General features: G+C 46.4%; 1 protein-coding gene across 5 annotated transcripts in view; it reads left to right on the top strand.

Annotated features, from left to right (window-relative positions):
- The window catches only part of LOC134359804 (gelsolin-like), a 113,353-nt gene extending 99,820 nt beyond the window's left edge, over positions 1-13,533 (top strand). For all 5 annotated transcript variants that reach the window (XM_063073466.1, XM_063073468.1, XM_063073469.1 and 2 more), the window contains 4 exons: positions 1,168-1,289; positions 7,595-7,672; positions 9,978-10,038; positions 13,188-13,533. In XM_063073466.1, coding sequence (XP_062929536.1) covers positions 1,168-1,289; positions 7,595-7,672; positions 9,978-10,038; positions 13,188-13,360 — 434 coding nt within the window. In that variant the 3' untranslated portion in view covers positions 13,361-13,533. The remainder of the gene's footprint in view (positions 1-1,167; positions 1,290-7,594; positions 7,673-9,977; positions 10,039-13,187) is intronic.
- The last annotated feature ends 1,946 nt before the right edge of the window (positions 13,534-15,479 follow it).

The raw sequence follows: 15,479 nt of genomic DNA on the forward strand, positions 1-15,479 counted from the left end.
GGAATCAAACCAATCATTCCCAATAGAAGGTGATGAAGAAAACTTACTCCAGAATCAGATTTATTATCCCTGACATATGTTGTCAAGTTTGTTTTGAGGCAGCAGTACAGTACAAGACCTAAAAATTATAATAGAGTTCTAGGTAAATTTATTAACAAAGTACACATATGTTACCATATACTACCCTGAGATTAATTTTCTTGCAGTAGGACGAAGAAATAGAACAGAATCATTGAACATCTACACAGAAACACTGACAAACAACCAATGTGCAAAAGAAGACGAACTGTGTGAATACAAACAAAAACGCAATCAGTAAACAATATTGAGACCATGAGTTGTAGAGTCTTTGAAAGTGAACCTATAGGTTGCGGAGTCAGTTCAGAGTTGAAGTAGCAATGAGGAGAGGGCTTGTCCTGGGTGATGAGGGTCCTTAATGATGGATGCTGCCTGTCTGAGACACCGGGGAGGCAAGTGCCCCTGATAGAGCTGGCTGAGTTTACGGCTCTCTGCAGCTTTTTCCAGTCCTGTGCAGCGACCAGACGGCGATGCGACCAGTTAGAATGCTCTCACAGTGTACCTGTAGAAACTTGCTGGCATGTCTTTGGAGACGTGCCAAATCTCCTCAAACTCCTCACACAATACAGCAGCTGGGTTGCCCTCTTTGTAATTGAATCAGTACGTTGGGCCTGGAAAACCTTTTCAGAGATATTGACACTCAGGAACTTGGAAAAAGCCTGGATGTTTATTTATGGAAATAACATTGTATAATACTGTATACTGTCTGTTATACTTTGTGAGCAGGAAGCTGAAATAAACCTTAAGCCTTTTTTAACCTGTATCACCCTTCAATTTTACTACAAACCCAATTCATTTTGTTCTTCTGACCTTCCCCACCTACATGCCCATGAATTTGCCATGAGATGCAAGTGTTTATATATTTGTAACGTCGATCATCTTGTTAGATTGATCTTGGAGTAGGTTAAGTTGTCAGAGCAGCATTGTGGGCCAAAGGATCTGTACTGTGCTGTTATGGTGTATGTTCGATGCCCTGTGTTTTATTTTGGTTATTTCCTAGTGCTTCACGGCTTCCAATGTGCAGTCCGTGTGCCGGGTGTGTTGATTCCCCGGGTCTCTCACTCTTGGTTTTCCTGTGATTGATGGCAGGTGAGTTCTGGGACATCCTGGGAGGAAAGGCTGAGTATCGCACGTCACCAAGACTGAAGAACAAGATGGACGTTCATCCCCCTCGTCTCTTTGCCTGCTCCAACAAAACGGGCCGTTTCATTGTGAGTTTGACCTGCGTTCCGCTTCTTGGGGTTTCTGTTGATAGTTGCCCGTGTGATGCCGTAGTAACTATGGTAACAGCCAATCTTCATTCTTCATTGGGCCTCCGATTTTTGTCGTTGTCCGCAAACTTGCTAATCAGACCAAGTGTTCTCATCCAAATTTTTATTATATATGACATGTAGCAGATAGCTGTCCACTGTTCCCTGTGCACACTGCCCGTCATAGGCCTGAGGCATTGACATAATGGTTCAGATTCAAATTTATTGATCACATTTACAGTGAAATGTGTCATTTGTGTTAACCAACACAAACTATTGATATACTGGGGGCAGCCCACACGTGCAAATCAGAACACAATCAACAAGCCGCATTCTTCTCAACCTCCCAGACAGCTGGACAGTCTTCCAACACCAGGGCAGGCCTCTGTGCCTCCAGTCCTTGGGCTTTGACTTCCGGACTTCTGATTGACCTTCAGGCTTAGATCTTCGGTACTGACTCCTGGACTAGCCGATGATGGGGACCCCAGACTCCAGGCTCGAACTCTGGCTGGTCCTTGGGCCTCCTCCTGCCTCCTGCTCGTGTGGACAGCCGATCCTGGGAACCACCAGCCTGGGATAGCCCTAGACCCACGTTGCTGGACTTTGAGTGTGGAGCGGAGGCCTGACCTCTAACTTCCTCCGCATCCCTGTACGTAAACCCTTACATGACCCCTGATTTCCCCCCCTCTGTTCCCAAAACTATCCCTACAAGCTTGAAAAAGCAGCTAAGTCGAAGCCATGGCCTGATGGCAACTACAGCTTGGTGCCATCTGGAACTACTTCAGTTCAAACCCAAGGCAGTGTGGATGGGAGAAGCCCCTCACTTCCATGTAAGGTCGGCCTAAGTAGCTCGGGCTTATTGCTTCTCCCCCAGCTGCATTCGGATCGCCGACTGTTGTTCCCGTCTTCCGGCCTGGAGTCTGTGGCAATTTTTGGGAATTCAGTTAAGGAGGCAGTATGGTAATCAAGCATAACTTGGGTGCCAGGACGAAGGGTGCAGTAGGAAATAGCAGAGCAGGACAAAGTCCCAAGGTCAGATGGTACATGAATTCAGGTGAGGTAAGAGGAAATGAAGCACAGATATTGGTTTATTTTTGTCACATCAGTTTATTATACATTGGAAAACTTGTTCTGCAATCTGTCCATACAAATCAAACCATAAGACCATATGGTCTTTCAGCCCATCAAGAGACTACTGGACAGGTATATGGAGGAATTTAAGGTGAGGGGTTATATGGGAGGCAGGGTTTAAGGGTCGGCACAACATTGAGGGCCGAAGGGCCTGTACTGTTCTATGTTCTATGTTCTATGTAAGTCTTCTGCCATTTTCCTTCTCAATTCCATTCTCCTGCCTTCTCCCCGTAACCTTTGATGTTCTGAGTAATCAAGAACTTACCAGCCTCCACTTTAAATATACTCAAAGACCTGGCCTCCACAGCCGACTGTGACAAAGAATTCCTCAGATTCATTTCCTCCCCCCACCCCCGGCTAAAGAAATTCCTCCCCGTCTCTGTTGTAAATGGAAGTCTTTCTAGTCCAGGGGTTCCCAACCTTTTTTAATGCCGTGAACCAATACCATGAATCAAAGGGTCTGTGGAGCCCAGCTTGGGAACCCCTTATCTCGTCTGAGGCTGTGCATCTGGTCCTAGAGTAACAGTGCATTGAGCTAGAAAAAGGTAAAACAATAACACTGCAGAAGAAAGCGTAAAACCCACCAAAAGTGTGCAGTGCAGGTAAAGGATAAAGTGCAAGGTCATAGTGGGGTAGATCGTGAGGCCAAGAGTCCAACTTGTCACACAGGAGTCTGAGGCCAAGACCCCACCTTATGGAACAAGAGTCTGATAACAGTGGGACAGAAGCTGAGCTTGACCTCGGTGGTCGTCCCTTCAGACTGTTGTGTCTTCTGCCCGATGGGAGGGTGGGATATTTCATGATGCTGCCTGCTTTGCAGAGGCAGCGAGAAGTATAGACAGAGTCTGTAGTGGAGAGGCTGGTTCCCATGGTGTGCAGGAAGGTAGTGGCTTCAAGCACGTAGAGTGAATATTAAATGCGGCTAAGGGAGATAAAGCTTTGGGTGGGGGGGGGTGGAATTTATCTTGCGGCTGCCGGATGCACAGGTAGATCAGTATAGGTGGGAAGCCTACCTTTTGGCAGGTGAGCCTATCCAGTCTGGTGGGGCAAGCTGTAAGTTACCCTCCGTACGCCTGTGAGCACTGAGCCTGCCCGCCATTACTGAAGAGAAGTCCGGATGGAATAGCAACCCCCTTGGGGAGGCGGTGGTCACCCACCTCTTTCCGGACTGTGGATTAGCTAGAAGGGCGTGGAGAAGAATGTGAGGGTCCTTTTCGCCTTGGTTCGTCCCAAGCAACTGTGGGACAGAGGACTCCAATCTGTGGGCTGTTCCCGGGGTCACACAAAGACCCTCGACTCAGTGAAAGGCTCCCTTCACCTGCTCGGAACTTGATGGTCTTCCTGCACGTTGAGATGCCCGTAAGGAAATGCCGTTGGCTGGCACGGTCCAGACTACAGGAGGACGTGCTGATGGACCCACTGAAACGCTGCGTAGCCAAAGCAAAGGCTCCATGGCTAAGGACCCCAGTCTGTCTCCTTCCACTGCCCATGAAGGGGCTGAGTGGGGAAGGTTGAAGTGATTTATCATCCCAGGTGGCAGTGGTGTGGTTTTTACAAAATGATGTTACCTCTCATAAAAAAAGAAAGAAATGCTGTTTATTCATTTTTTAAAAAAAAGCAAAAGTTTATTTTGGAAATTTAAAAAAAAAGGGGCTGTTGGACTGAGATTCTGTAGGTGATGGAAATCTTGAGCAACACACCAAATGCTGGAGGATCTCAGCAGGTCAGGCAGCATCCGTGGAGAGGAATGAACAGTTGATGTATTGGGCCGAGAAAAAGAAGGGTTCCTTTCCAGTCCTGATGAAGGGCCCCAGCAGAAAATGTCGACTGTTTATTTCCTTCCACAGAGGCTGCCCGACCTGCTGAGCTCCTCCAATATTTTGCGTGTGTTAATTTGAGCTGATTCGTTGTCTGAACAAGTTGGAGGAGAGGCAAACCCTAGGCTGGAACTCCGCCGAGACACGGGCCGGGCCTAATTACCTGACGTCAGTAGTGGAATCATTGAGGTAATTTGTAGGTGCTTTTCTGTTTGCTAGATATTGACTACGTCTCTGGTCTGGTGACGTTTCAGAAAGAGGCGCATTCCATCGTAATTAGTAAAGGTGGTACATTTGGGGCTGCATCCTTCGAGAGATATGGGGCAAGGATTTGTTACTGGGATGATTCAGTTCTGGTGACTGTGTGTAAACTTAGTGTGGCACGGTATTGTAGTGGTTACCACAATGCTTTACAGTACAGGCGATCAGGGTTCAATTCCTGGCACTGCCTGTAAGGTCTGATTTATACTTCTGCGTTAACTTGACGCTATAACCTACGCAAGTGACTTACGTGCGTTGTGAGCATTTATACTTGTGCGTTGTGAGCATTTATACTTGTGCGTTGGTGTGTCTGTGTCCCTCTGCAATTCGCACAGGTTACGCATGCGCACACACCTGCCCGTGCAAGGCTTCATGGTCATGGTAGTCTTTCTCGGGGTAAACAAGCAGCGAACATCTTTTTCATGAAAGCGAGATGTGTCCTCCATAATTTCGGAGGTCTGTAAAGCTTTATGGAAAGCATTGCATCCAGAGTTCCTTCCCTGCCCTTCAGTCACCCAATGGGAAGCTATTGCAGCGTAGGATGAAATGCGATGCTACCAAGCGGACCAATCATAGCTGTTGCGTTCTGCATTGCCGCGACGCGCGGTTACATTCTGGGAGAGGTGCGCGTTGCAGCAATGCAGGCTCTGGTGTAGGGATCCGCGTCGGCTTTGCGTAGGGTTTGTGGCGACGCAGAAGTATAAATCGGGCTTAAGTTCCTCTGCACTCCACTTTCCTCCCACTGTCACAAGGCATACTGATTGGTAAGTTAATTGGTCACTGTAAGTTGTACCATGATTAGGCTGGGATTAAATTGGGAGTTTTCTGGGCGGCGTGGTTTGAAGGGTTTATTCCACTTCACGCTGTAGTTTAACAGTAACTCACACCAGTTTGGCTGGAAAGGAGAATATGGTCTCTGTCATGACTTGCAGTAAACTAGAGTGATGAAAGTGTGTTGTGATTACAGCATGTTCCCATGACGATAATCTTCCTGAACAGGAAGGGTGGTGTTGACTTTAGTACAGTTTACATGCTGGTCATTCAGATTTAAATTTGTCACATGTATCAAAATGCAGTGAAACTTGTCACTTGCCTTAACGATCAACTCAATCTTGGGATGTGTTGGGGGCAGCCTGCGAGTGTCACCACTCATACTGCCACCAACGTAGCATGCCCACAAAGCTCGGCAGAACACAACAAGCAACAAAACAGTAACAGCAAAACAAGCCCCTGTTCCTCCCTCCCACCCACCCACGTACGCGTACAGGGCTCCACCTCCCAGGCCTCGACTTCAAACTTCCAATCAACCCTTGGGTTCCGATCTTCAGTATCCACCCCTGGACTAGCTGACAATGGGATGCTGAACCCTAGACTCCAACTCCAGGCGCGCTGACCGACCAGCCCTTCTGCCGCCTGCTCACACAGATGTCCGATCCTGGGGCACCCTGACGCCCTTCCTCACCTATCCATGTCGCTGGCCTTTGAGCACCTAGCGGAGGCCGTAACTTTGGATGTCTTTCGTCATCTTTTCCCGTCACTGGCCTTCGAGCGCAGAGCAGATGCCTGGACTGTGGATCACCTTCGTCACTCGTCCACGTTGCCGGACCCCGTCTGTCCTTCACCTGTCCGTGTCACTGGATTTCGAGTGCAGAGCGGAGGCCTCCACATCTTTGATCCTAATGTGGTCGGGTGCTTCCAGGATGCTGCATCGGCAAGTTTGCGGCGCTGGAAGCTCATGGCAGGGAGAGTTTTCTTCCTTCTACCGTCTGCGTGAGATGATGGGACTTTCGAGAGACTTTGAGACTTTTTTTTTACCGTGCCCATAGTCTGTTCTTTATCAAATTACGGTATTGCTTGCACTGTTGTAACTATATGTTATAATTATGTGGTTTTTGTCAGTTTTTCAGTCTTGGTCTGTCTTGTGTTTCTGTGATATCACACTGGAGGAACATTGTATCATTTCTTAATGCATGCATTACTAAATGACAATAAAAGAGGACTGCATGTCCTCATAATCTAATTTAATTTAATCCCTAATCTGACTACTAACTCCTCTTGGTCCCCTAAACCATCCCTACAAACCTAAAAGTTTTGTGGCAGCAGAACGGTGCAATACATAAAACATAACAGGTGGTTCAGTTTGGTAGAAATATGATGGCAGAATATAGTATTAATGGTAAGACTCTTGGCGGTATGGAGGATCAGAGGGATCTTGGGGTCTGAGTCCATGGACACTCAAAGCTGCTGTGCAGGTTGACTCTGTGGTTAAGAAAGCATACGGTTCATTGGCCTTCATCAATCGTGGGATTGAGTTTAGGAGCTGAGAGGTAATGTTGCAGCTATATTGGACCCTGGTCAGACCCCACTTGGAGTACTGTGCTCAGTTCTGGTCGCCTCACTGCAGGAAGGATGTGGAAACCATAGAAAGGGTGCAGAGGAGATTTACAAGGATGTTGCCTGGATTGGGGAGCATGCCTCATGAGAATAGGTTGAGTGAACTTGGCCTTTTTTCCTTAGAGTGATGGAGGATGAGAGGTGACCTGATAGAGGTATACAAGATAGTGAGAGGCATTGATCGTGTGGATAGTCAGAGGCTTTTTCCAGGGCTGAAATGGCTAGCACGAGAGGGCACAGTTTTAAGGTGCTTGGAAGCAGGTACAGAGGAGATATCAGGGGTAAGTTTTTTATGCAGAGTGGTGAGTGCGTAGGATGGGCTGCCAGCGACAGTGGTGGAGGCAGGTACGATAGGATCATTTAAGAGACTCCTGGACAGCTACATGGAGCTCAGAAAAATAGAGGGCTATGGGTAACCCTAGGTAATTTCTAAGGTAGGGACATGTTTGGCACAGCTTTGTGGGCCGAAGGGCCTGTAGCGTGCTGTAGGTTTTCTATGTTTCTATAAAATCTATGTGCAAAAAGAGGAAAAAAAATAACAAAGTTGTGTTCATAGCTATTCAGAAATCTGATGGTAGAGAAGAAGAAGCTGTTCCTAAAATATTGAAGGGGTCTGTCTGGAAATGGTCTGTAATTTCTCAGTCTCTTTGTGCACTCTCTTAGATCGAGGAGGTTCCTGGTGAGCAGACACAAGACGACTTGGCCACTGATGACGTCATGATCCTTGACACGTGGGACCAGGTGAGGTTAAATGTTGACTTGTGGACTTGTTCATATGCCCCCCCCCCGCCCCCCCTCCCCCTACATGGGGCAGACTTTGAAAGGTCCTTCAGAAGCGAAAAGCTTCGGATTTGCTCTCTGGGTCAAATGGGGCACCAACTGTGAACTTGGAGCAAACAAGATCTGATCCCCTGTCAACACTGGATCTGCCCCTGTCACAGACTGCCCTGTTCTGGCAATGCAAGAAATTTTAAAAGCAATATATCGGATATTGATTAAATCAGGAGGATCTGTTTGCATTGAGGAGTAACACAGGTTGGTTACTCGAGTACTTGCCTCAAAAAATCCATTGTATAGCTTATGCATTTTAACATAAAAGGATCATCTGCTTAAAGTTCAGTGGCATGTGGGGTTCGTATCTGCCTAGAATTCAATAGGTCATGTTGTTAACTACTATGTTTTCTCAACATTGACTGCAGAGGTTTCGGGGATGAGCGATTTCAGCTGTAGGATTATTGTGGGGAAACAGGGATTGTCCCCCTAAAGAGGAACATCTGGTTGAAGTAGAGATCAGGACTGGAAGATGAAGAGGGGAAAATCTCCCCAGTGTAGAGTTCAACAAGTAGCTAATGGAGGTTTGAAACTTTAGTAGCAGGGGTGGGGTGTATCCAACATGAGATATGAGGAGGAACCTCTTTCACTCATCACTGTGACTTGGACCAGGAAGGCATTGGTGGAAATGGAAGTGGTCAAGATCAATGAAATTAAAACCATAAGGCACAGGAACAGAATTAGGCCACCTGGCCCATTGAATCTGCTCTACCATTCCATCATGGCTGATTTATTATCTCTCTCAACCCCATTCTCCTGCCTTCTCCCCATGACCTTTGAGGCTCCTTACTGATCAAGGACCTATTAGCCTCTACTTTAAATATGCCCAGTGACTTGGTCTCTACAGCAGTCTGTGACAATGAATTCCACAGATTCACCACCCTGTAGCTAAAGAAATTGCGCCTCATGTCTGTTCTAAAGGGATGTCCTTATGTTCTGAAGCTGTGCCCTCTGGTCCTCGACATTTCCACTCAAGGAAACAATTGGATAGATGAGATGTTGGAGAGGGAAGGTGAGGGCTGTTCTATTTGGAGCCAATGGTGCTGACAGTCCATAAACTATAACTTGTCCTTTGTGGCGTAATATCTGATGTCATTCACCCAAATTGGGAAAGATGTACAATAACAGAACAGATCTCCTATCACCAATTTAAATCCTGCCCACAAATAAAATAACTTGCTTTAGTTGCAGTGCTATATTTCTGTTCCAAAGGGTTGGTCTCCTACGAGGACCACACTTCATTATTGAGGTGATGAAGAAAATTGACTGTACATTCAATGTGAATGTTGCAATGAAATATCTCAGTTAAACTTCTAGAGAAGATCATGTTGCAAGAACCAACATTGTCTGTATTGCTTTTTTTCCCCCAAGTTCAAGGTGACCTATCTCCAGAGCAAATGGTTGGACTACAGGTGGGGCACCTTTTCATAGTAGTCATAGTCATAATTTATTGATCCCGGGGGAAATTGGTTTTCGTTACAGTTGCACCATAAATAATAAAATAGTAATAGTTAAATAGTAATATGTAAATTATGCCAGGAAATAAGTCCAGGACCAGCCTATCGGCTCAGGGTGTCTGACTCTCCAAGGGAAGAGTTGTAAAGTTTGATGGCCACAGGCAGGAATGACTTCCTATGACGCTCTGTGTTGCATCTCGGTGGAATGAGTCTCTGGCTGAATGTACTCCTGTGCCTAACCAGTACATTATGTAGTGGATGGGAGACATTGTCCAAGATGGCATGCAACTTGGACAGCATCCTCTTTTCAGACACCACCGTGAGAGAGTCCAGTTCCATCCTTACAACATCACAGGCCTTACGAATGAGTTTGTTGATTCTGTTGGTGTCTGCTACCCTCAGCCTGCTGCCCCAGCACACAACAGCAAACATGATCGCACTGGCCACCACAGACTCGTAGAACATCCTTTTAAATTGCAACTAATTGCATTTTTAGGTCCAAAAGACCAAGTCGAACTGAAAGCTTTTGTGACTCGATATGCTGAAGGGCCTGTTACATTGCAGTCTGTCTTATTCTTTGTTTATCTCCCTCCTGGTACCTGAGGTAGCATTCTTTTTTTGTTTGTTTCAATGGGCTCTGATATTTGATGGTGGGGACCGATTAACAAGTGTTAGGCCATAGAAAAGTACAGCCAAATACGAGCCCTTTGGCCCATGATGTCATGCCAACTTTTTAACCTACATTTTCTCTTCTCCAGGTCTTCGTCTGGATTGGTAATGATGCACAGGAAGAGGAAAAGTCGGAGGCTCTGGCATCAGGTGAGGACTTTGGGATCACTTGATTTCCCTCGTGTCCATCTCTTGGCGCAGCCCTAGTGGAATGAGGGGTTGAGGTCATGTGATCAGGTGGAGGCCAAGTTGCTGGGCGACGGCCTGATTGAATTCACAGGGGGTAAAATGGTTGCTGTGGAGAAGACGATGTGCATCTGGGAAGCGGTGAGACTGTGGTCTGCTCTGAATGTTCCCTACTTAGAAGGGTGTTGAAGGAGATACGAGTTCAGCCACAGCAAAATCTCTCTGCTTGGAAATATGCAGCCAGTTCCAATGGGTTAATCTAGAACAGGGGTTCCCAACTCTTTTTTTTAATGCCACGTACCATTACCGTTAAATGAGGAGTCTGTGGAATCCAAGTTGGGAACCCCTGCTCTAGAGATTTGAGTTGTTTGTGTGGAGTTCGCACATTAACGTAGAACAGATGTGGGAGGGATCATTGACAATGCTATGGGTACGTAGTGCTCCTGATAAATATTTGATAAATAGCTATTGTAGCATCTATTAAATATGATGATTTTTTTTTTGGAGTTTTTCTCACGACTTGGGTAGGGAGTCTCTCTTTCAGTGTTGAATAGTGCCAAGTCGGGTGCGGTATGGTACTTCCCATGCCAATGAAAGGAGACCTGCTTCAGCCCCCATGGCTGGTGGTCACATCCTGAGTCTTGCTACCTCCTAATGTGGGTGGAAGAACCTTCAGGCACTTTGTCTTTTCATGTATATATAAAAAGGGCAGGCTGAGCACTAAATATGGTCTTGGTGGACAGTGTGGCTTTTTCTTGCACAAGGACCTTGTGGGTTGGAACACTTCAGCCGATCGACCAGTACACGTCTGCAAACACTTAGCTCTCACTACTTCCCACAATGGCCCCCTGAGACCTGGGGTATTTCGAAATGATACGTGGTTCTGTAACCTTGAAGACCATTAAACCTTTGTGAAACATTGTGGTTGGTGGTGTGAGAGGCATTGTATTTGTATGTAGCCCTTGCACAGACCAGAAACCCACTTGTCTCGCCAAGGATGGATCAGACGGGTTACTACATCCCAGTGTGGCCTCTGTGTGCACGTTGTCTCTAGAACAGAGTATGGGAGTAGGCCCTTTGCCTCAATGTTGTGCTGAATGTGTGAAGCTTGTAATCAAACACTTAACAATGTACAGTGTCCATATCTTTCCATTCTCTACACATTTGTGTGTCTATCAAAGAGCCTCTCGTACACCTCCATCTTATTACACCTCTGTTACCACCTTTGTCAGTACATTCCAGGCTCCCAACACTGTTAATAAAACAAACTTGCCCAACTCATCTCCTTCAAGCCTGCCCCCAGACTTAAGAACATGCCCTCTACCCTAGTATTAGACATTTCACCCCCATGAGAAGGAAGCCAGCAGTCTACCCGATTTGTGTTGCTTGTACCATTCTATTGGGTCTCCTTTCAGCCCCGTCATTCTAGAGAAAACAACCCCAAGTTTGTCCAGCCTCCTGATCCAGGCAGCATGCTAGGAAACTTCCTCCATACTCCTCCAAAGCCTCCACATCCGTCCTATAATGGAATGGCCAGAAAGGAATACAACACTCCAGATGTGACCTCACCCAGAATTTTATAAAGCTACAACATAGCTTCCTGACCTTTGAACTCAATGCCTTGACTAATGAAGGCAACTGTGTCGTATGCCACTCCTAACCACGGTCGACCTGTGCAGTTACTTTCGGGGAGCTGTGGAATTCGGGCCCCAAGGTCCCTCTGCTCATTAACATTATGCTGTCATTTACGTTTGATCTCCCAAAGTGCAACATTTCACATTAAGCCAGATTAAACTTCTGATCTGCTTCCTGCTGTACCACTTGGCAATCTTCTGCACCATCCACAACTCCCGTCAGCTGCTTTCACTTTGCATTGTTACCTGGTAATGCTGGAGTCCATCTGAGCCATGGGGTTCAAAATGTGACACACAACAACCCCAGTCCTCTATTTGTTTCCCTGTAATTTATTATCTTCCTCTGCCCATTAATACCCACCTGCTCAATTCGACACTGCAGCGGTAAATAACTGACCTGTGTGTTGTGAGGCCTCATTTCCCTTACCACTGGTGACTCCCTTGGTGTGTGCAAGGTAGCACTCAAGTCCCTTGTAAAAGAGTCTCTGCTTCGGGAATCCCCTCGGTAACCACAGAAGTTGGTTAGCCGCTCACTGTGAGCGCAGCATTGTTCCGCAAGCCGTATGTTAGATGCTGTAAAACTGAGATGTAACGGAAGAGTTGGGAGTGGAAATGGAGCACGTCTGCACAGCTCCCTGTCCTTCGCTTCCGGCCAATAGGCAGATAAAAATCTCCTGCTGCAGCTAAGTGTAAATTGGAGAAGATCCCACTGGTTGCAATCTCGTTCTCTGTTGTTCAATCCAGCTTGTTCAAAGTACATGTGTGACACAGCAGGGTCTTTTAAGACCCTATTTTAAGAGACTCTTGGATAAGTACATGGAGCATATGAAAATGGAGGACTATAGGGCAGGGAACTTCTAGGCAGCTTCTAAAGTCGGTTACATGGGCAGCACAACGTTGTGGGCAGAAGCACCTGTAATGTGCTTTAGATTTCTGTGTCACCATATACAGCCCTGAGATTCACTTACTTGCAGGCATTCACAGTAGAACAAGGAAATGCAATAGAGTCAATGGGGGAGAGGGGGAGAGCTACATACAGACTACAAACAAACAATGTGCGAAAGACAAACTGCAAGCACAAGAAACAATAATTACAATAACTGAATAGTAGATAAAATAAACTGAGAACACGCGTTGTAGGGTCTACACGTTTGTAGGGTCCTTGTAAGTGAGTCCATAGGTTGTGCTCGGAGTTGTGGAGAGTGTAGTTGTCCACACTGGTTGAGGGGTAATAACTGTTCCTGAACCTGGCGGTGTGGTACTTAGGGCTCCTGTACCTCCCCCCAAATGGCAGCAGCGAGAAGAGAGCAGGGCCTGGATTGTGGGGGTTCTCGATGGCGGAAGCTGCTTTCTTGTGAAACCGCTCCTTGTAGATGTGCTCACTGGCGTGTCTTAGTGAGCTGAGACCGCGGGGGGGGGGGGGGCCGCGATTAGACTGGATTAGACTGATGTTCTATTTTTTTCCCCCCTTTCTTGCAGCTAAAGTTTATATCGAGACTGATCCAGCCAACAGGGATCGGCGGACACCCATTGTGATTGTCAAGCAGGGCTTTGAGCCTCCGTCATTTACAGGCTGGTTCCTCGGCTGGGATTATGATTACTGGAGCGTGGATCCTCTTGAGCGGGCCATGGCGGACCTTGAAGTGTCATAACTTGCCAGCTGCATTGTCCGTACTTCACACTTTCATTCTCGCTTTGGGCGGCTTTGGATGCGGACAAAGGTTTTGTCAGCCAACAGCACTGCTTATTCCTCACATTTTTAAAGAAATTTGCTGTGCAATATTTAGGCCACGCACGGGCACTTGTTAAACAGCATCTTATGCTTCCCGAATAAAGGTTGCAAAGTTTGGAGCAGATTGGGATCTTGTTTCTGTTGGGTTGATTTGAGTTTGACATTAATGTGTCAGTGGTAGTTCTGCCAAAGAAAAATGCATAACTCTTACTTGTAACATTCTAAAGCACTTTCTGCCCGGTGATGTTTGTGTTATTGCAATAATGCAGGAAACGGGCCAGCTAACTTATGAAATGTAAGACATCAACAGCAGCAAACAGGAACATCGAGTGCTATTGGTTGAATGAAGGCTATATGTTCAATAAAATTTTGGAATGTCTGAAATCATTATGGCTGTTGCGTCTGACTAAAGCTGAGCCGCACAAAAGCTGTAGCTGTGAATTTTAAGTGTTTATTCATAGAGCAGACCTCCAGGAGAATGCAAGAGAATCTCACTCTCTGAACACAATGTTTTTTGTATTTTTTCAACTCTAAGATGACAATAAACGACAGCTTCAGTTGCTCTGTTCACCTACTTGTACTTTAACGTTTTGAATGTAGTCAGATAAATGTACAGAATTATGTATTTACAATGGCAGCACTTCCTACTAGCAGAGAGTATTCAACACAGCTGTCTGTTCCAAAAGCCAGACACCTAAAATACACCCCCTTTTGTTCAGTGTCGAAGGATACGCTACGAAGCAGAAGGTTAAGTGATTACCTGACTGGCAGACCACAGTACGTGTGCTTGCAACACTGTGTGTCCGACAGAGTGATCAGCAGCACTGGGGCTCCACAGGGAACTGTCTTGTCTCCCTTTCTCTTCACCATTTACACCTCGGACTTCAACTACTGCACAGAGTCTTATCATCTTCAGAAATTTTCTGATGACTCTGCCATAGTTGGATGCATCAGCAAGGGAGATGAGGCTGAGTACAGGGCTACAGTAGGAAACTTTGGCACATGGTGTGAGCAGAATTATCTGCAGCTTAATGTGAAAAAGACTAAGGAGCTGGTGGTAGACCTGAGGAGAGCTAAGGTACCGGTGACCACTATTTCCATCCAGGGGGTCAGTGTGGACATGGTGGAGGATTACAAATACCTGGGGATACAAATTGACAAACTGTACTGGTCAAAGAACACTGAGGCTGTCTACAAGAAGGGTCAGAGCCATCTCTACTTCCTGAGGAGACTAAGGTCCTTTAACATCTGCCGGACGATGCTGAGGATGTTCTACAAGTCTGTGGTGGCCAGTGCGATCATGTTTGCTGTTGTGTGCTGGGGCAGCAGGCTGAGGGTAGCAGACACCAACAGAATCAACAAACTCATTCGTAAGGCCTGTGAGTTGTGGGGATGGAACTGGACTCTCTGACGGTGGTGTCTGAAAAGAGGATGCTGTCCAAGTTGCATGCCATCTTGGACAATGTCTCCCATCCACTACATAATGTACTGGGTGGGCACAGGAGTACATTCAGCCAGAGACTCATTCCACCGAGATACAACACAGAGCGTCATAGGAAGTCATTCCTGCCTGTGGCCATCAAACTTTACAACTCCTCCCTTGGAGGGTCAGACACCCTGAGCCAATATGCTGGTCCTGGACTTATTTCCTGGCATAATTTACATATTACTATTTGACTATTTGGTTTTATTACTATTTATTATTTATGGTGCCACTGTAGTGAAAACCAATTTCCCCCAGGATCAATAAAGTATGACTATGACTGAAAAAGCTCTGTCTTGAACTGTGCCTTAAGTGGCAGGAATACAGTACACCTTTCACAATGTGCTAATGACAGGAACACTCATCAAATGCCTCTCCCTACATAGTTGTAGTGGGACAGAATCAGAATGGCCCACACCTACATAGACATAGGAGCAGAATTAAACCATTTGGCCCATCGAGTTTGCCCTGCCATTCCATCATGGCTGACTTACTATTCCCCGTAACCTTTGACACCTATACTATACTAATCAAGAACCTGTCAATCTCTGCTTTA

The sequence above is a fragment of the Mobula hypostoma genome, chromosome 21 (assembly GCF_963921235.1).
Source record: "Mobula hypostoma chromosome 21, sMobHyp1.1, whole genome shotgun sequence".
NCBI lineage: Eukaryota > Metazoa > Chordata > Chondrichthyes > Myliobatiformes > Myliobatidae > Mobula > Mobula hypostoma.